General features: G+C 27.7%; 1 protein-coding gene across 4 annotated transcripts in view; it reads right to left on the bottom strand.

The window, feature by feature from the left end:
* qtc (GRIP domain-containing protein quick-to-court) overlaps positions 1-23,488 on the bottom strand; it is a 372,167-nt gene that overhangs the window by 28,559 nt on the left and 320,120 nt on the right. For all 4 annotated transcript variants that reach the window (XM_075297274.1, XM_075297272.1, XM_075297271.1 and 1 more), the window contains exon 2: positions 14,382-15,395. In XM_075297274.1, the coding sequence (XP_075153389.1) occupies positions 14,382-15,368 (987 nt within the window). In that variant the 5' untranslated portion in view covers positions 15,369-15,395. The remainder of the gene's footprint in view (positions 1-14,381; positions 15,396-23,488) is intronic.

Genomic DNA, 23,488 nt, shown 5'->3' with positions numbered 1-23,488 from the left:
GTTGTCTTTTCTCAAGTGGCGTCCTTTTTTCGACGACGAAAATAGTTTTTTCATAAAAATCAAAACATTTTAGGTTGTGACCATGTTCTTTTAACTAGAAGAAAAACATTTTTGACGAATAACATAACATTTTAGATCGTGACCATTGTCTTTTAATGGAAACAAAATTCTTTTTATCAATATAATAACATTTTAGATGAGGACAATTGTATTTTTCTTAGAACCATGTTCACTGAGCCAACATGGTTGCAGGTTAAAATGTTACATGGTCGCCGCAAAAATAGTTCCTATCATATTATTTTGCTCTTCGAATAAGATTGTGACAATCATGTTTCTTCCCTGCGTGTACAAGCGGTTTCACAGAAATTGTTCTCTTTTGATTCTTTCGCTGTGTTATGTTGATATCTTTTGTCAACTCTCCCGGTTTCCATCTCTATTTCTTTTTCTATACTCTCTCTGTCGCTTTGAATAAAATATCACAACATATATATGTTTAGTCGAAATTTGTAAATTTATATATGTTTGCAGTCACACATATAATTTTTATGAAACATTCATGCCCCAAACATAATATATTCTAACATATTAACATAGATGTCCTAAACATTTAGTGTTAGTTTAGGAACATTACATGTTTGCACTTAAATATATTGTGTTTTAAAATAGTGCCCTAAACACATTTTGTTTATATCGGAACATATGAAAAACATATTTTTCTAACAATGCATGAACTAATTTACAGCATTCAAACCTATTAAAACCACATTGGGGACTTTTCCCAAATCGGGGACAATTTTTCGTGGATGGGGACAACACTTTGGAGTTGGGGGCTTGGGGATTTGTTGGGGAATTTCCATAAATTTGGGGAATTTTCGAAATCTTGTCAGGATAATAAATCAGGTTGTGTGTTATGGTTTATATGATTTTTTTTACTTTTACATGCTTAAAAATTGTCTTAAAGAAGTACAGAAAATCTTCAAAATATAAAAAAACTTCTATTCCAAGAGCTACATTACAATTTACATTGTTTCCTAAGAAATTTTGTACTATTGTGAAATTATTTCGTAAGGACTCGGTCTCGAGAATTTAGAAGAAGATTTGCATATAATTAAAATGCGATGACTCTTTATACCAATAATTATTTCTGATGAGGGATTGTACCAGACAATATTTTGAGCACCCGTCTCCTGAAATCTTAACCTTATTGTAACTTGCAAACTGGTATAACAAAAATTGCACATTTTTCCAATTTTTAAATTATGACGGATTTTTTACAGCAGATCATATTCCCTTACTTTTTTTCAAAAAAAAAATTCTATCTGGGATTTTTGTGGAAATTTTTAAATTAAATTGGGGATGAAAGCGTCCTATTTTGGGGACAGAAGCCCGAAAAATACTGGCAACACTGGCAAAAACTATAAATTTCTCTTCATCTTAAATGTCAAATTCGATACCTCTCTCCCTGGCTCTCTTTAGCTGGCTTTTCCAGTAAAAATTTGTAATAATTATCAAAAATTATCAGGTACTCGAACGGAGCTATTGTCGGCCCATAGAAGGCCATCATAATTCATGACAAAGATAGTCAATTCGAACAAATTTAAACTGATTGTAAAACTTGATGTTATTTTCCACATTTTTTGCTTTATAACATTGAAATAACAAAATTAAAAAATATACACGCAAAAAAATAATTCTTTCCTCCCAAAAGAAATTTTAGACAAATAAAGTTCGTTTTTCATTTGCTTTTCGCTGTAAGGAAGTGTATTTGGAAGAAAAGTATATACTTTTCGTGATAAACGTTTATTCTTTTCCAGGATGTAAAAACAATTTCATAAAGACTAACTCACATCTTTCTCACTTCAACGAAGTTTTTTAGTTCTTAGCGCTTTTTCTGTAATACAAACAATGTAGAAGAAATTATACGATTTTATAAATTTTAATTTTTTTACCTTTCGCCTGGACGGAGAATCGAACCGCGGACCATGCAATTTGTAAGCCAACACACTATTCACTGAGCTACGTAGCCGTTATTGTCATCAATAGACAATTACCCATACAAGTTATATTTATATAGCATAGCTTGCGGCGCCCACGAGTCGATTAAACAAAGTTTATTTAACAGAAAAATACATTTAGTTGGGCACCGTGGAGTAGTGGTTGCTACGTCCGACTTGCATGCCAAGGGTCGGAAGATTCCGAAAAAATGTTCAACATTACATTCTACTATATTAAATTTTTACTATGAAATGTAAAATTTGTCTTATTAAAAACCTAAAGTCAGAAAAGAACAGTGTTTGATATAAACGAAATGGACTGTGTTCTTGCTTCAAAAATAACTTTATTTATTAAAAAAATAAACATTTTGGTGATAAAAGTGCATACTTTTCGAAGCAATTCGAAAAACTCTAACAAAAGAAAAACCTTTTCGGTACACGTTTTCCAAACGTTTTTTTTTTCTTTGCGTTCATAAACTGCATGGCGACGAATACGAAGTCCAAGGATTTGATTTCATTTTGTCTGTCTAATAAAATATTTATGCACATTTATAAGACTATTAGATCTCCATAAATCTCGGTCAAGCGTAAAGTAAGTTTTGCCAATGTTAAGTTCCAGGTTTCTTGAAAACTTACTAGTTCGAAAAACTACATTCATGAAGAACTGCCAAATAGTCGTCAAAAGCACCACAGTGTCTTAAAGATTTGAATACTAACACTATTCGGAAAAACTACATGCTATAGGACATAACTAAACGATGTTACTGATACACTTTAATAACCTATTGATATTCAAGTTTAACCTACTTTTGTTAGAATTTTTAATATAATGGAAAAAAATCAATATATGTATGTACAATACTGAAATAATCAATATACAGGTTGTGAATCAATTGAAAGTGAGATACTAGAAATAAGACTTTCCACAACAATTATGGATAAAGCATTCAAGCTGGTATTATTGATACAACCACAATATTGCGGTTTCCTGTCATTCCACAAAATTCGAAAAAAAACCGAAGAATTCAGTTGACATCTAACTGTTGTGAATTTATTCAATTATTGTTTCAAGGGGTCCCTCAGCAAATTGACGGACGTTGGAATTTATTGATGGCCTCATATTTGTCTTGTTCTTGTGTCTTACTTAATATATTGGTTTCAAGAAGTAATTAGCTTACTTTCTTAACAAGTAAATGTCATTTCTGTATACTTCGTCATCATCATCGTTGTCTTCTGATTTTTGCCTATTAACCAACTATAGATTGAACAGGTGACATATATTTTTCAGCACATGACCACAATTGTGAAAATATTGCTGATTACAATATTCTCACATTAAACTATGAAATGTGGTTAATATACAATGCGGTTTCTATACATTTGTGGATGAAAATATAGCAGATGTAAAGTCATTTAGAAAATTTAAGGTGAAAAATGTTTTCGGAGTAAAAATTAAGAGATCGAATTTGATATGATCAGATCTAATTATGGGATAGATCTGAGAAGGAATATAATCACCTCAAACATGTTTCAAGAGCAAAATTTTATTTTTGGACCGGAAACATATAATATGTTTATTGCAACCATGTTATTTTCTCGGGAATTATGTATCGGATTTCGGCAACCATGTATATGTTTGGCGAGAAAACACAAATTTTGCAACATGTTCTCCGTCCAAAAATAAAATTTTACTCTTGAAAAGTGTTTGGGGTGATCATATTCCTTCTGTGTGTGTAATTACTATGGAATTAGATCGGACTAAATATCAATATTGGTTTAAATCCAAAATCTAAGATATAATAATATGTATTCCACCTTCAAACTACCATACAAAAATTGGTTCATATACACACAAACAATATTTTTTTGTCTTCAATTACGAAATTAATTGATCCAATTAATTTTTAATTGTCCTCAATCACAGAAATGATATTATCAATTAATAAATTTAGTGAAAGTCAATTAAAAAATTAATTGATACAATTAAAAACTTAATTGATACTATTAATTTTTGTGATTGATTTTTGTTTCAATTAAAAATTTTGTTGAATCAGTTAAATTTTTAATTGAATATTTTTAAAACTCAATTAAGACTTAATTTTAGTGAATTTTTTTTTCTGTGTAGGTTCATAATTATATATATATATATATATATATATATATATATATATATATATATATATATATATATATATATATATATATAATATATATATATATATATATATATATATATATATATATATATATATATATATATATATATATATATAAAAATCAATCACAAAAATTAATAGTATCAATTAAGTTTTTAATTGTATCAATTAATTTTTTAATTGACTTTCACTAAATTTATTAATTGATAATATCATTTCTGTGATTGAGGACAATTAAAAATTAATTGGATCAATTAATTTCGTAATTGAAGATAAAAAAAAAAATATATATATATATATATATATATATATATATATATATATATATATATATATATATATATATATATATATATATATATATATATATATATATATATATATATATATATATATATATATATATATATATATATATATATATATATATATATATATATATATATATATATATATATATATATATATATATATATATATATATATATATATATATATATATATATATATATATATATATATATATATATATATATATATATATATAGCCCCGTATGAAAACATCTATAGATTTAACTTTTGGAGTCTGTTCATTTGTGAATTTCATACGATTTTATGTCAGTTATGCTTTCAAATAATCATAGAAAAATTGGTTCATATCGGTCCATAATTATATATATAGCCCCCATATGAACCGACACCCATATTGAATTCTGGAGACAATTGCAAGAGCAAATTTCATCCGATTCGATAGAGATTTGGTATTTGATGTCAATATATGCCTTCTAACTATCATGCACAAATTGGTCCATATCGGTACATAATTATATATAGCCCTCATATAAACCGATCCCCATCCTTGAACTCTAGAACCTCTGGGAAGAGCAAAATGCATTTGATCCGATTTAAATTTGCCAGGTGATGTCAGTATATGCTCTCTTATAATCGAGCAAAAGTTGGTCCATATATAGTCCCATATAATTCCAGCCCCCGTACTTTAAAAATATATCACCAAATATATTTCCAAATATTTCAAATCCAATAATAAATTCTCAATTAACAACTTAATTCATTTAACAAATTTTTTAATCAAAACAAAAAATCAAACACACTGAAGACATTAAAGTTACAAGTTAAAGCTCCCTGCAAAAAAAATGAAAGTTGTTCCACAAACATTTCTTTTTTCCACTTCCGACGCAGTCCTTTTGGACAAGTCTTATAAAGTACGGAATTAAGCCGTTTGAAGTGAAAATTTAAGTTTTTGACAATTAAATTTCGCAAAAAAGAATAGAAAAAAAAGAAAAAAATATAAAAATAAAAAAAATCATCTCCGCTGGGATTCAAACCTGCGTCGTTTGACTTTTTCACTTCCATGGAATTTCTTTTGAGAAGGTTTTGCAAATTACGATAATTTTTTGTTGATTTTTAATAAAAAAAAATTAATATAAAATATAGTTATACTAAAATATATGCCGAAAAAAAAACAAAATAAAAACGATGTATAACAAAAAAATATATTTATTATAAAAATATTTAATAACAAAATTGCCGCTGGTGAGATTTAAACAAGCGTTCTTTATTTTTTCATTCATAATAATAAAGAACATCTAAGGAAGTAGTTAGAATATCATGCTGTGGTGTCATATTAAGTATATCACAAACATTTGAATATACATTTTGGTACATCGTGTTCAATGGCGCTTGTGGCTGAGTGTGCTAAGGCGTTCTGTTATGGTTCAACCACCGGTGGAAGCGAAGAAGTTTTTCAATTAGTAAAATAATAGTTAGAAAATGAAAGTGTAACAAAAAATAGTGATAAAAAGAAAACGTCAAATTGGGGAAAAAAGTTTTTTTTTTTTAGTTTTTTAAATTCATCTTCATCCAAATGAACTTCCAAGCCACAACTTCTAAAGCAATGCAATGGATCCAAAAATGGAGTACTTCCGTCCTATGACAAGTCCATGTAAAATTCATTGGAGATGATCCAAGTTTGCACTACTTCCGGACCACCAATTGGAGATCCAAACTACTTTTTTAGAAGTTCTTCGGTTTTCTTACACCTATCATTTATTCCGCGCTCTTCCAAACCTCAAGACGGGCTTTCTCATCGATGGCAAAGAGGACCTTAAAATTTGGCTCAAAACTTTCTTCGAGACCAGACCGTCCGAATTTTGCCGAAGCGGCAGTCTTCAGTATAACTTTATACAAAATCTATAATGAAGGGTACATAATAGTCGGTCTGACCGAACTTTCGGACGTGTATTTTTGTTTTTGATAATTTAATTGATTGTTAGTTTTCAGACTCAGCAATCGAATATCCATGACGAAAAAGTCAAAATTTTTCACAACTCTTTTCACTTCTTTGCTTTTTAAGACAGCATTCCAAAAGCTCGAATGAAAGATTCTTCGGTTTTTCGCTCTCTTCCAAACTTAATGAGGGGATTTTCGATGGCAAAGAGGACCTTAAAATTTGGCTCAACAATTTCTTCGAGACCAGACAGGCCGAGATTTTTGGCGAAACGGCATCAACAAATTCATCGAATGGTCGTAAATAGTAAGGCAATATGAACTAAATAAGAAGGCCATTCACACTGGCGTTACGGCAACTGTATTGATTATTCAAATCCTCTTCAGTTTTCTTAACATCAAAAACTATTGATTCCAACTTTTACGCAATATAACCCAATTTCACGTCACGAAAGGCGAACAGTCAGGAAAGGTGAATGCCTCTTTGCTCTTCAAAGTCGTACTTTTTTGCTTTGCTTTAGTGTCTTTTTAAATATTTTGGATTTAAAAATGGATTGTTATTATATTAGATTTTAATATAAGTGGGGATAGAACAAAACCATATAATATTCCATTGTATTAATTATAGAGACTGCTCTTCATTTGCTCACAACTGTATTTCACACACATGTAGTCATTTAAATTCTTAAATGTTGTCAATGCGTCCATATATAAGCATAAAACCTCATCAAAACATTTATTATCGACAATTACTAACAAATCTCACATTAATACTGACACATTTCTTAAATTGGTCAATTATGGAGTTCACTAACCTTCGAAGATAGACCGGATAAAAAGGTCATATCAAATAGCTAACAAAAATTAAAGCAAATTGCAGGTGATTTACATAAGTAGAGAGCGATGATTCGTTAAAAATACAATACAACAACAAATTAAAATAATTACCATTTATTCGGAAACGGCAATTCCTGTAAATGGTTTACATGATTTCCTCACATTGTAATTTTCCGACCAAACATATCAACACTTCACTTAAAAATTAAAAGAAAAAAAAAAAACAAAAAAAAAGAAAATTGTTTTGAAAACACTTTTCCTTACAAATTATTTTCTTCACTTGGTTGCTTTGGATATTTTAGTTAATATCGAGGGAATATTTAGTTTTACATATGATTTTTCACTTGAGATATTTTTAGATCTTAAGCCTCTCTAGTCTTCTTCTTATTATTTTTCTATAGTAGATGTATTGGTGGTGTGTTTTTCTGTTTTTGCTTGTGAGGAGGTTTTGTCTGTCTAACTTTTGAAAAACAACTGAAGATTGCACCTGAAATCAAAAGTCATGCAAGCCTTATAGTTTTGGCTTTTAGTTTTCGTCGCTTGTATTATATCTTATTCTTATTATAGTTTGCATTGTTGTTATTGTTGCTAGTTTAAATGTAGTAGCTATTAGTTTTCATACGTACCTAAGCTATTTACACTAGTATGTGTAGTGAATGAGTGAATCCTAATGTTGCTGTTGTTGGTATACTACATACGGTTGTTTGCTAACAAAGTTTTGCTCTTGTTGTTGCAGGCCCCCCAAAAGAAAATCTGTCAATATTTTTGTTGTACTATGTTATCACGGAGGGTTTTGTTGTACATTCTCACAATGTGTTTGCTCCTCTAACGATTTGTTGTTAGCTTATTGCACAATATGTATATATTATATATTTCTTTTTATTATTTATACAATTGAATATGCATACGCGGAGGATGATGATGATTATGATTACTGCAAACAATTGTCTGCTTCCTTCTAGAGAGTATCAAAGCTTTCTTATTATTTCATACTACAGTGTTATATTATTTGTTGAGTGTGTATGTATGTGTTTGTGTGTATGCAAAAATGCAACATTTTGAGATATGAAACAAACATGGTCCCCCACTTTAACTTACACTCATGTACTCTGGTTTCATTTCCGTTTGCCTCTCTACTCTCACATATACTGTTACTCTCGCAAATAATTTCCGCTTTCGTTTATTTGGGGTTGCTATTAGAGGTGTGCACGTGAGTAATATTTTGCTCACGCTCACGCACACTCACGACAGAGAAATCTTATTCACGCACACTCACGCACGATATTTTTTGGTAGGACTCACGTTCACGCACGCTCACGAAAAGAAAATTTGTACTCACGCACACTCACGCACGAAAATCTTTTAAATGTCGTGACTCACGAAAAATGTCGTGACTCACTAAAAATATCGTGACTCACGAATAATTTTATGATTAATTTACTTTACCGAAGTATCTGAAAACATGAGCATTATTAAAATCGAGAGTGTTATTAAATTCTTAACATCCCAGATGTCACTAAACTTGTAATTGAATTAAACTCTTAAGCGTTTTATGTTGGTGAGCAGGAATATTTTCGTGGGTATAATTCGTTACTCACGCACACTCACGAAGATATTATTTTCGTGACTCACGCTCACGCACGGCATTTTGGTTTATTAATCACGCTCACGCACACTCACGCTGTTGTCATGAGCGTGACTCACGACTCACGCACGAATCACGAAAATTTCGTGTCACGTGCACACCTCTAGTTGCTATAACCAGTGATAACAACTCGTTGTATGTAAGCAAGTTATTAATGCTCAAATATAAACTTTATGAAAATCTTAAAGTTTCTCACATTTTCAATGACAAATCTAGAAATCAAGTTAAATTCAAAGAGATTTCTAATGTTTTTGTAGCGGAATGAATATTAACGCAAGAGGCATTCTATTTCTCACATGCAATTATTTTATAGGGAATGTGTGTTTGTTTACGTATTTTGTTTTCGATTTTTTTTGTCAAGCATTGTCGTAATAAAATATAATATATTCATATTACGGAATTTCATAATATATTAAATGGATTAAGTGTATTGAAAATAGTCATGTTTCTCCATGGCTTGACAGAAATTGTCTGCATATATTGGATTATACAATAAATTATCATGGGTGATACAAGAGTGTAGAAATTCTATATTTAAATTGAAAAATAGGTTTTGTAAAATGATAAGCACCCTTGCAACATGTTTACCTAAAATTCATAAGTTTGGGGTAGGAAACACTACAAACACAAAATTTGCAAAATTGTGCAAAATTTTATCTTTTGCAAGCCAGATCTTTTGTTCAATGGATTTTTAAAGAGCAAAACTTTTGTATTTTATACCAAGAAAAATTGATAAATACTCTCAAATTTCTAAACTCAAGAAGTACTTCAAATTAATGTTTTTGAGGATCACATCTATGTTAAATAATTTTTAGTTTATATTTTAAATATATATTTTTTTTAGATATTTGAGCATTTAAATTTCCTCCGAGTTTTCTCCGAAACAAAATTTGTGACAAACGAAATTTCCCTTTCTTAAAAAGCATTTCCTTAAGAATAAATAAACCCGAAACTATAAAAATCCTTGCAACACTTGTATGCATTTTTTCTATATTTATTTAAAGAAATTTTGCAAAAGAAAATTTCGTTCCTAAAAAAAAATTGTGCAGTACCCTAACTGTATGAAAATATAGAAACCTACTTTGTGTTCATAAAGCCGATATAAAAGCAAATTGTGTAAAACATATAAGCTTTATACAAAAATGTCCTTTATACACATACAGGACCAACGTACGTTTTTTTTCATTTGAGGTATTCCCTACATACAAAACTACATCACAGTTAGTTTTTTGATATTCCAAGTTTCTTTTTTTCAATTTAAATTTTTGGGTGGTAGTCCTCTATACAACAGTTAACAGTTTGTAGAGGATACATAAGTACGTTTACACACAATGAATGCATTTCATACCACTTTATGTCCTCTTCTTGTGGGTGTGTACGTATGGCTTTTAAGAGAACAAATTGTAAATATTGCAGAAACAGCACTTGAAATGGTCATGGCTCTTGTACACTTTTTAAATATTCTCCTTTTGAGTATGGTATGGAATATAGGCCACTATTGCAATTCATAAGCATACATTGTTTAACTTGGCAAAAAGAAGGGTATCGTGAAACAAGTTTCCTTTCAACCAAAACCCAGTCGCATTTACAAACCATTACCAGGGAAATTTCGCGTTCAATGCCTTAGTTGTTTGGGTTAATTTATTACACTTTGAACAATTATTTCTGGATATATTAAAAAAAATTTTATAGTTTTTTTTTAATTTATTTCTGTAGAAAACTTTAGCAAAATTTTATTTTAATAGAACATGTTTAGAAATGTTTATTTTTATAGAAAATTTTTGTGGAATTTTTTTTCTAACAAGAATTTTCAGAAAATTTTATTTTTAAAGAAATTTTTTTTATTTTTAAAGAAAAGTTTGCAAATTTTATTCCTAATAAAATTTTTTGCAAAATTTAATTTCTATAGATTTTTTTATTTTTAAAGAAATTTTTTGCACAATTTTATTTCTATAGAAAATTTTTACAAAATAATAAAATTTATTTCTATAGAAAATTTTTACAAAATAATAAAATTTATTTCTATAGAACATTTTTACAAAATAATAAATTTTATATACACCAAAAAAAGTATAAAAAACTGTTTTATAGGAAGAATGCACTACCTCGCACGAAAATTGAACTAAAATTTACTCCACATTTTGAGATTTCCACAAAGCGTTGTTAAAACAGGGAAAATTTAATGCACTGTTATACTTTTTAACTGCAGAAAAAATTAACTAAAAGTAAAGAAGAAAATCATTGGCGCCAAACCACGACCATTTTGACCATACAGTATTTCATTCTTACTATTTTTGGGAATCGTACGAAAATCTTCTTTTGCTTTAGTTCATATTGAATTTATGTGTACGGTCATTGAACTTTATACCCACGTTTAGTTCATAAAATTTTTGAGACATAACATACTTAAAAAAAGTAAAAATTTTACAAAATTTCGAAAAAGTAGTAAAATTTTAACTACTAGCAAATAATTTATTTCCAATAAAAATAAGTTAAATTTAGTGTTAGTTTAACTACGGAAAATTTTTTTCTGTGTATATTGAAAAAATTTGCAATTTTTTCTACATATTTTTATTCCAATACAAAAATACAAAAATTTTGTAAAATTTTATGCCTACACACAAAAATTTTTTTTTCTGATTCAATCACGAAATTATTTGATCCAATTAATTTTTAATTGAAATGTCTTCAATCACAGAAATGATAGTATCAATTAAAAAATTAATCGAAGGTCAATTAAAAAGTTAATTGATCCAATTAAAAAATTAATTGATACTATTATTTTTGTGATTGATTTTTGTTTCAATTAAAAAATTTGTTGAATCAATTAAATTTTTAATTGAATATTTTTTAAAACTCAATTAAAATTTTAATTGGAAAATTTTTCGTGAAATTTTTTTGTGTGTATAGAAAAATTTTGTAAAATTTTATTTCTATAGAAAATTTTTGAAAAATGTTATATCTATACAAAATGTTTGCAATTTTCCAAAATTTTATTCTTTAAAATATTTTGTAAAAATGTTATTCTATAGAAAATTTTGAAAATTAGAAAAATTTTATTCCTATTAAAAAATTTTCATTTCTATAGAATTATTTTATTTTTTTTTTTCAAATTTATATTTCTACAGAAAATGTTTGCAAAATTTTATTTCTATAGAAAATTTTTACAAAATAAGAATTTTTTTTGCAAATTTTATTTATATAGAAAAAATGTGCAATGTTTTTCTATATACAATTTTTGCAACATTTTATTCCTAAAGAAACTTTTGTAAAATTTTATTCCTATAGAAACATTTTGTAAAATTTTATTTCTACACTCAAAAAAAAAAGTTTACTTGGATCCAAAGGTTTTGACCTTCCCTTAAGGATTTTGGTATTGATTCCGAGCCAAAGATGCGGCTTCTTTAAAATAACGAAATTTTTATTTCGTTATTGTTTAGCGACCTATCTGGCTTTAAATCTAGGACCAATAAAATTAAAATTAAGATACAGATCTCATTTCTCAATTTTTCATTCCCTTTTCGCGGTTTATTAATAAAGGTACTCACGTACAAACAAATGCCAGTTTAAAAATCCAAATTATAACGGATAGTTCAAAGTAAAAAATGTTTTCTTATTTCCAAAAAAAAAAACTTTAAGCCAAAGACGCTAAATCCCTAAAATAAGTCTTAGCCTATATTTGAAGCGTTTTTATTTTAAATCTAAAGTTTCAATATTTCAGTTAATTTAAGGACAATTACTTTAAATCAAAAATGTGTTTCTTTATTTTAAGGAAAATTAGCCTTTGTTCAAAGACATGCGACTTTAACGGAGGGACGAAAATTAACAAAATTTGTGTCCTAAATTTAATGAAAAAAAATTTTAAAGCAAAGATTGTAAACTTTAATTTAATTAAATTGTCATTATTTTAAAGAAATTTGTCCTTAAAATTTTTGCAACATGTTATTCCTATAGAAATTTTATTGCTTAGCAAATGTTTGAAAATTTTTATTTTAGAAAATGTTTGCAAAATTTTATTTGTATAGAAAATTTGGTAAAAATTTTGTTTCTTTAGAAAATTTTGTCAAAATTTTATTTCTTTAGAAAATTTTGTCAAAATTGTATTTCTTTAGAAAATTTTGTCAAAATTTTATTTCTATAGAACATTTTGTAAAATTTTATTTCTATAGAAAATTTTGTAAAAATTTTATTTCTTTAGAAAATTTTGTCAAAATTTTATTTCTTTAGAAAATTTTGTCAAAATTTTATTTCTTTAGAAAATTTTGTCAAAATTGTATTTCTTTAGAAAATTTTATAAAAATTTTATTTTTATAGAAAATTTTGTCAAAATTTTATTTCTTTAGAAAATTTTATAAAAATTTTATTTCTATAGAAAATTTTGTCAAAATTTTATTTCTTTAGAAAATTTTGTCAAAATTTTATTGCTTTAGAAAATTTTGTAAAAATTTTATTTCTTTAGAAAATTTTGTCAAAATTTTATTTCTTTAGAAAAATTTGTCAAAATTTTATTTCTTTAGAAAAATTTGTCAAAATTTTATTTCTTTAGAAAATTTTGTCAAAATTTTATTTCTTTAAAAAATTTTGTCAAAATTTTATTTCTTTAGAAAATTTTGTAAAAATTTTATTTCTTTAGAAAATTTTGTCAAAATTTTATTTCTTTAGAAAATTTTGTCAAAATTTTATCTCTTTAGAAAATTTTGTCAAAATTTTATTTCTACGGAAAATTTTGTCAAAATTTTATTTCTTTAGAAAAATTTGTCAAAATTTTATTGCTTTAGAAAATTTTGTAAAAATTTTATTTCTTTAGAAAATTCTGTCAAAATTTTATCTCTTTAGAAAATTTTGCCAAAATTTTATTTCTTTAGAAAATTTTGTCAAAATTTTATTTCTTTAGAAAATTTTGTCAAAATTTTATTTCTTTAAAAATTTTTTTTCAAACTTTTATTTCTATAGAAAATTTTTGCAAACATGTATTTCTAAAGAAACTTTTTTGAAAATTTTTAACGAATATTTGCTGAAAATTTTATTTCTATAGAAAATGTTTGTAAAATTTTGTATCGATAGACGATTTTGTTGTGTATCGACTACTTTGTGTGTTTGTATTTTTTCACAGTGTAATACTCCACAACCACCACTACTTCGACAACACTCACTACCCATCCATTCGAACAAGCACACTGAAAACTAGAAGCCACGAAACAATTGACAAAAACAAAAGCGGAATATACAACCCTTGTTCGTTTTGGGGGGATGTAACGTCGTTGTATGAGGAAGTTCCTCCAGTGAAATTGGAACAAACATATACTATGATTATATTTTCACTCGATAATGATCATTATCTCTTTGAAAATTATGGAGTTGGTTCGTCCTTAAAAAACAACACCAAAAACATAAGACACACAAAATTTTCATGAAAAAAAAATCAATAGCAGGACAAAAAAAACTCCAAAAGGTTTTTTATATAACTTCCAAATTTTAAATTTCCATTTTGTAAAAGCTTACCATTTTGTGACAATCTCTTGTAAGTTTACCATTGACCATGGCATCCGGCGATTGTTGTTTTTCCATAGTTTTATTCAAACACTTTGCATCCAAACCATCACCTTGATAATTGTCCTTTGACTTAGTGGTCTTTTGAGTATCCTGTTCCAGTTGTGACCCCTCCACATCATGTTTCAATGTTACTGTTGCTTTGACATTTGCAGTAGCCTCTGTTGAAGATGATACCGCTCCAGAACATGATGATGCAGCCACTTGATTTTCTATTGAAGAATCCGTTTTTGTGGAATATTTAAAATTTTTACGCAAGGATAATGAACGCTGCAGTAAGGAATCCCCCGAAGGTTTTTGTGTGATTAAAGCCAACTTTCTGCGCGCTGAATAGAAACGATGACTAGTACCACCGGTTTTGTTCGAGTCTAGTGTTGTTGTGTTATCGTGGGAGTCCAAATGGGTGCATTCCACCCTCGATGCAGTTTCATTTGCCATTGGTTTCATATTGAGCGGCGTTAAATGGGATTTAGTGGAATTGCGCATGAGCAATGAGCCGTGGCTCTTAGCTACAGTGGAACAACAGTTTTTACCTTTGGAGTGAAACGAAGTTTTCTTGTTCCAAATGGTTGCCAATGGATATGGTATTTTAGTTTTAGTTGTTGTCAGTGCACCCACCAACAATGACGATGATGATGATGGACGACGTGCAATGCTTTTGGTTTTGTCTACAGTTGTCTTTGAATTTTGTTTGACTGTAGTAGTATTGAAATTTTCATATATTACTCCTTCGGTGCTCCCACAAACTTGGCGATATTGTTGTAGGTGCTTGCCTTTGTCACCATATGCATAATCGGTAATTGGACTAAAAATATCTGCAATTATTATCTTCTGGTTACTGCCGCCATTGGAGGCAGAATCCGTTTCCAGCTGGGTCCTTTTGTATAAACTTCGATGGTCTATTTGTGGATATGATGTTGGATATGATGATGACATCATATTGAATCAATCCTCAATATTTCGAAACTGGAAATGAAATAGTAAAAGAAAAATAAGGGTCATTACTTATTGGGATAACGAAAGAATGGAATATAAACTATTGCGTGTTTAGGCTAAACTAAAAGTTTTACTATAAAAACACTTTGGCCCAAACCTCTATTTTCGAAATATTATTTTTGACAAAATATACAAAGGAATATTAAATAATTTCTTTAGAATTAGAAACAGTTTATCCAATAAACTCCAGTATTATCATCGCTTTTGGACTATATTTTTATTTTTTCACTAAAATCAAATATAAATAAAAATGTATTTCTATACACAGAAAAAAAAAAATCCGTAGTTAAACTAACGCTAAATTTAACTTATTTTTATTGCAAAACAAATATTTGTTGGTAGTTAAATTTTTTCGAAATTTTCCGCAGCTTAATGAAATCTTACTTTTTTAAATATGTTTCAAACATTTTATGAACTAAACATGAGTATAAAGTTCAATGACCGTATACATAAGTTCAATATGAACTAGAGCAAAAGAAAACTTTTGTACGATTCCCAAAGAATGAACTAATGTGTGGTTAAAATGGTAATGATTTGGCTCCAATGATTTTCTTCTTTACTTTTAGTTCATGTTTTCTTCTAATATATGACAGGTTTACACCTTTCGTGAACTGCAGTTAAAAATTACAACAAGGCAGTATTTTTTTTCTGGTTTTAACAACGCTAGTTCAATTTTCGCACGAGTTAGTTTATTCTTCCTATAAAATAGTTTACTTTTTTTCGGTGTAGAGATTACTTGTATAGCAAGTTGTACTTTTATAGCAATATTTTAAAATTGTGCAATAACAATTTTAAAATAGAAAATTGTTGCAAAATTTTATTTCTATAAAAAATTTTTGTAAAACTTTAACAGGTCCCCGGTCTAACAAAGAAAAACACATTTTTTTGTCAAAATTCGTTTTTATTATTCAACATAGTTCTCTTCAAGAGCGATACAACGATTATAACGACCTTCCAATTTTTTGATACCATTTTGGTAGTACTCCTTCAGTTTTGCCTCAAAATAGGCCTCAGTTTCGGCGATCACCTCTTCATTGCAGCCAAATTTTTTCCCTGCGAGCATCCTTTTGAAGTCTGAGAACAAGAAATAGTCGCTGGGGGCCAGATCTGGAGAATACGATGGGTGGGGAAGCAATTCGAAGCCCAATTCAAGAATTTTGCCATCGTTCTCAATGACTTGTGGCACGGTGCGTTGTCTTGGTGGAACAACACTTTTTTCTTCTTCATATGGGGCCGTTTTGCCGCGATTTCGACCTTCAAACGCTCCAATAACGCCATATAATAGTCACTGTTGGTGGTATTTCCCTTCTCAAGATAATCGATAAAAATTATTCCATGCGCATCCCAAAAACAGAGGCCATTACTTTACCAGCGGACTTTTGAGTCTTTCCACGCTTCGGAGACGGTACACCGGTCGTTGTCCACTCATCCGACTGTCGATTGGACTCAGGATTGTAGTGATGGAGCCATGTTTCATCCATTGTCACATATCGACGGAAAAACTCGGGTATCTTACGAGTTAACAGCTGCAAATACCGCTCAGAATCATCAACACGTTGTTGTGAGCACGCGCGGCACCCATTTTGCACAGAGCTTCCGCATATCCAAATATTGATGAATGATATGACCAACATGTTCCTTTGATATCTTTAAGGCCTCTGCTATCTCGATCAACTCCATATTACGGTCATTCAAAATCATTTTGTGGCTTTTTTTTTGATGTTTTCGTCGGTAACCACCTCTTTCGGGCATCCACTGCTTTCACCGTCCTCCGTATTCATTTCACCACGCTTGAATTTTGCATACTAATCAATTATTGTTTATTTCCCTGGGACAGAGTTCGGAAACTCATTATCAAGCCAAGTTTTTGCTTCCACCGTATTTTTTTCCCTTCAGAAAACAGTATTTTATCAAAACACGAAATTCCTTTTTTTCATTTTTTTTTTTTCACAATAACAAAAGCTGCTTCACAAAAGACGCTCTATCTCACAAACTAATTGACTTACAGACGTCAAATTTTGACACGAATTAGTTGAAGGTTGGTACTATATAAAAAAATATACATTTAATACCAGCGACGCCATCTATGTGTCAGACCGGGGACTTATCAGCCAACATGTTATTTGTCACGAAAATTTTGCAAAATTTCTATAGAAAATTTTGTCAAAAGTTTATTTCTATAGAAAATTTTGTAAATGTTTTATTTCTATAGAAAATTTTATTTCTACACTCAAAAAAAAAAAATGAACTCTGTATTTCACTAAAGCCAATTTATCTTTATTTTAGTTCATGGAATTATTATGTTTGGAGAAAGTTTCCTTTACTCAAATCATTTTTTGAGTACGTTAGATAAATGATCTAAAAAACGGGAAACAATTATACACAAATGAAGCATATTTTTCCTTCAAACTACAAAATTTTATTTAACAAGTGAAAAAAATTAATTATGTCTAAAAATTTTTCATAAATTTGTCGAAAAATTTTCTAAAAATAGTCAAAATTTTCTGAAATTAACCAAAATTTTTCTTTCTGGTGGGTTCACTATTTTTTCGCTGTATAGAAAAGTTTGTCAAAATTGTATTTTTATAGAAAATTTTGTCAAAATGTTATTTCTATAGATAATTTGTCAACATTTTATTTTTATAAAAAATTTGTCAAAATTTTATTTCTATAGGAAATTTCTATAGGAAATTTTGAAATTTATAGAAAATTTTGTCAAAATTTTATTTCTATAGAAAATTTTTTCAATTTTTTTCTATAGAAAATGTTGTCAAAATTTTATTTCTATAGAAAATTTTGTCAAAATTTTATTTCTATAGAAAAATTTGTCAAGATTTTATTTCTTGTTATTTTTTATCTCAGCTTAAAACCATGCATTGACTAAACTACAAGTGTAGCTTGAGTTTGGCAAAGGAAAAGAGATATGCTTGCAAATTTGTTTGGGCAGTAGCCGACTACACTAGCCAACAGTCGTTTTGTTATTTGGTTCTAGCATAATTTTTCTCATTGATTTTGACCTACTAAACACGAAAATGAGTTTTAACAATTTTTCTATCGATTGGTTTTCGAGATACAAATTTTTGAACTTTTTTTTGTTTTAATTTTGGAGGTACACTTACAATTTTGAGCATATATTTCGTCTTCTGACCTATTTGATCCTACTACTACTCAAATTAAAGAAAATTGAGCCGTCTACAACTCATTCTCAGAAAATTTTCAAATCGGGTAAGTAGTTTTGATGTTGGCGGCTTAAAAAGCTTAAAAAACGGCGTTTTTTTTTAGTAAAAATGTGGCAGAAAAAAACCATATAAAAATTCATATAAAATATAAAACACGATGCTAACAGCCATTTTGGTTTTTTTACGTGGCCATTTTGGTTTTTTTAATTGTAATTTGAGTAGTAGTAGGATCAAATACCGAGCAAAAAAATTTGGAAGTTCTTCCAAAGGCACAACTTTAAAAGCACTTCCAGAAGATGCACTCCCAATGATGTTCTTTATTTTAACTATCCAGGAAGTTCTTTTAATTTAATTCTTTATAACTTGGTTTTTTCATACTTTTAATGGGTAATTTTAACTTTTTTTGTTTCAAATAGGTTAAAAACAGAGTAAGAATTCATAAATGGTACAAGTCATTTAAATTTTTTCGAAAAAAATGCTAAATCCAATCTGAAAAAAATTTGAATTTTTGAAAATATTTGAGGTCAAACATTTCCAACAAGCGTTAGAATCCAGTAAAAATTATAAAAATTTATTATAATTATTTATTTGACAAAATATCACAAATTTTTTTAATTCACATCCAAAACATTGAATTCGGATCACACCTAAAGAAATGATGCAAATTCAGTGCAACGGCTGTTGAAATGGAGGACTTCCGTCCTATGACAAGCCCATGTTAAATTCATCGCTTCTGCGTCAATTTTGCACCACTTCCGGATCCAAAAAGAACATTTTCATTACTTTTTTGGCGACGCTTTTTTTGCTGGGTAGGTCAAAGAAGACGAAAGATATGCTCAAAATTGTAAGTGTACCTCCAAAAATTTAAAAAAAAAAGTTCACAAATTTTTATCTCGAAAACCAATCGACAGAAAAATTTTTAAAACTCATTTTCGTGTTTAGTAGGTCAAAATCAATGGGGAAAAGTATGCTAGAAACAAATAACAGAGAAAATTTTGTTATTTGTGACCTAGTGCTATCAAACCTTTTTTCGGAAGGTTCAAGTGTAGGCCACTTTGGGTTGAGTGAATTACCCGAATTTATTCTGATAATTGGTTGATAGTTTTGCTGCAAATAGAGGATGCTGATGAGGAATGTGGTAATTCCGAAACAGCTGTACATCCAACCATCTTGCAGTCTATAGGGCTTTGCCCAAATAAATTTGACAAGCATACTTTTCCTCTGTTGGTTAAACTACACTTGTAGTTTAGTCAATGCATGGTTTTAAGCTGAGATCAAAAACAATAATAATGATTAAAGAGAAACCAACAATAACAAACAAAACGAAGATTTTATTTCTATAGAAAAATTTGTCAAAATTTTATTGCTATAGAATATTTTGTCAAAAGTTTATTTCTATAAAAATGTTGTCAACATTTTATTTCTATAGAAAATTTTGTCAACATTTTATTATTTTAGAAAATTTTTCAAAATTTTATTTTTATAATTTTTTTTTCTATAAAAAATGTTGTCAAAATTTTATTTCTATAGAAAATTTTGTCAAAATTTTATTGCTATAGAAATTTTTGTCAACATTTTATTGCTATAGAAATTTTTGTCAACATTTTATTGCTATAGAATATTTTGTCAAAATTTTATTTCTATAAAAATTTTGTCATAATTTTATTTCCATAGAAAAATTTGTCAAAATTTTATTTCTATAGAAAATGTTGTCAAAATTTTATTGGTATAGAAATTTTTGTCAACATTTTATTGCTATAGAATATTTTGTCAAAATTTTATTTCCATTGAAAATTTTTTCAAAATTTTATTTCCATTGAAAATTTTTCAAAATTTTATTTCTATAGAAAATTTTGTCAAAAATGTTATTTCCATAGATTTTTTTTTTCAAAATTTTATTTCTATAGAAAATTTTGTCAAAATTTTATTTCTATAAAACTTTGTAAAGTACCTCTTAGTAGGAGAAGAATATTTTGCAAAATCTACCAAAACATCAAGAGTTCTACCAATCTACCAAACAATAAGAAAATCTACTATTTTTGGTGGCAATTGTGTTTGCAAATCACCTTTCCATACAAAAGCGACATTTCGAGCTTAGTGTGAATGTAGTATTAGTGTGTGAACACTAATCCGGAAATAAAATCAATTCTAATTCCTTAATGGTAAATGACATAGTTTTGCCAATGTATCTAAATTTTTTCTCTCTCGCACTCTCTCTTTTCAATCTCTCTGCTAATTTTAATTATTTTGAACTCTATCTAATCTTTCATTACGCGGAGCAAATTATTAAATTAATTTATTATAATTATTTATAATAAACGCACATACTAATTTCATAGCAAAATGTTAGATTTCCAACAACATTTCTACCACATGCCTATTGTCTATTGACCGCACAAAGCAATTGACGTTCAAACTATTTCATGCACTCAAGTAAATGGCTGAGCAACAATGTTTTGGTGTTTAACATTTGTTTTCCTTTTTTTTAATTTTCATTATTTATGATAGAAGCTGGAAAATGAGAAAACAAAAATAATAAGAAGAGGATGATGATGATGCTTGTTAAAAAGCGAATACAACATTTAATTTCAAGTGAAAAAGTGAAACTGTTTGTTTTTAGTTTTTCAAATTGAGCATTTACATTTAATTTAAAATGTTTGTTTTTTGCTTTACTTTTAACACTGTCAATTTTTCGTGTTGTCTCTCTGTTATGGATATTTATTTTTTAAATTTCCTTTGTTTAAATGTTGATTTGACTGTCATTTCTAAGAAACGGCTTTTTTAATTAAAAGTTGACATTTTTAATTTTGACATTTGTCTTTCCAAATCAAATGCAGTTGTCAAACCAAGGGCACTGCCTTCAACTATGTTGCAATATAGAAAAAAATATAAACTTTCATATCTTGGGCGTAAATTTAAATTTTGCAAACATTTACAATCGGTTAATTACCTTTTGGGGTGTAAATTTTTATGCTGTCCAGTTGAAATTGTCTCAAAACGTACGTACCAATTAATGTTAACCATTAATAGAAAAATTGGTAGCCCGATTTGTCATGAAATACCGCATAAATATACATTTGTTGTACTATTTATGTTACAAATGATCAGTTATTTCGGAAATTTGTTTTAAACCTAATTTATGATTTTGTTAATTGTTGTTCTCTAAAACTATTGACCGAATAACTAAATCTTCACGCATGTCGTTTTCGTGTCGATTCTATAATGGATATTTCGTTTTGAGGTCAAAACGATTATAATTTTGGTTTATGGTTTCATGGTGGTAACACAAGTTAAATATCACAAAACAATTGTATAAACATTTGAAACAATTCACAGTGGTTTTATACCATAAATGTAGAATAGAGACAGTTCTGAATAATCTATAGAAGTAAATACGGTCAAAAGTTCGGCCAAACGTAATCTTATGTACACCCTAAAAACTCACATCTGTAGCATATTCTCCCACACACATTCTGTTTCAAGCAGATATATTTTCAGGATTTTTTCTATTATTATTCTATTAAAAATTTTGTCAACATTTTATTTCTATGGAAAATTTTATTTTCATGAAAAATTTTGTCCAAAAATTTATTTCTATAAAAAATTTTGTCAAAAATTTATTTCTACAGAAAATTTTGTCAAAATTTATTACTGTAGGCAATTTTGTCAAAATTTAAAAAAATTATTTCTACAGAAAATTTTGTCAAAATTTTATTTCTACAGAAAATTTTGTCAAAATTTTATTTCTACAGAAAATTTTGTCAACATTTATTTCTGTAGGCAATTTTGTCAAAATTTTAATTCAATAGAAACTTATGTCAATATTTTATTTCTTCAGAAAATTTTATGAAATTTTTGGCCAAAATTTTAATTCTAAAGAAAAATTTGTCAAAATCTTATTTCCTAAGAAAAGTTTGTCAAAACTTTATTTCCATAGAAAATTTTGTCAAAATTTTATTTCTATAGAAAAATTTGTAAAAATTTTGTCAACATTTTATAACTTTGTGAAAATTTTATTTCTATTGAAAATTTTGTCTCAATTTTCATTCTATAGAAAATTTTGTGAACATTTTACTTATATAGACAATTTTGTCAAAATTTTATTTCTATAGAAAATTTTGTCAAAATTTTATTTCTATAGAAAATTTTGTCAAAATTTTATTTCTATAGAAAATTTTGCAAAAATTTAATTCTATAGATTTTTTTAATTTTAGTTCTATAGAAGATATTATCAAAATTTCAATTCTATCGAAATTTTATTTCTATAGAAAATTTTGTCAAAATTTTATTTCTATAGAAAATTTTGTCAAAATTGTAATTCTATTAAAAATGTTGTCAAAATTTTAATTTTATTAAAAACGTTTTCAACATTATTTCTATGGAAAATTTTATTTCCATGAAAAATTTTGTCAAAGATTTATTTCTATAAAAATTTTTGTCAAAAATTTATTTCTACAAAAAATTTTGTCAAAATTTTATTTCTATAGAAATGTTTGTCAAAACTTTAAAAATTTTGTCAAAAATTTTGTCAAAATGTTATTCCTACAGAAAATTTTGTCAAAATTTATTTCTGTAGGCAATTTTGTCAAAATTTTAATTCTATAGAAAATTATGTCAATATTTTATTTCTTCAGAAAATTTTGTCAATTTTTTTGCCAAAATTTTAATTGTATAGAAAAATTTGTCAAAACCTTATTTCTATAGAACATTTTGTCAAAATTTTATTTCTATAGAAAAAAATTTAAAAATTTTGTCAAAATTGTATTTCTATAAAAATTTTGTCAACATTTTATTTCTATAGAAAACTTTGTTAAAAATTTATTTCTATAAAAATTTTTTTAAATTTTCATTCTATAGAAAATTTTGTCAAAATTTTACTTCTAT

Source organism: Haematobia irritans, chromosome 2, assembly GCF_050003625.1.
Source record: "Haematobia irritans isolate KBUSLIRL chromosome 2, ASM5000362v1, whole genome shotgun sequence".
NCBI lineage: Eukaryota > Metazoa > Arthropoda > Insecta > Diptera > Muscidae > Haematobia > Haematobia irritans.
Note: the sequence above shows the minus strand (reverse complement) of the source record. Positions and strands in the feature narration are given on the sequence as shown.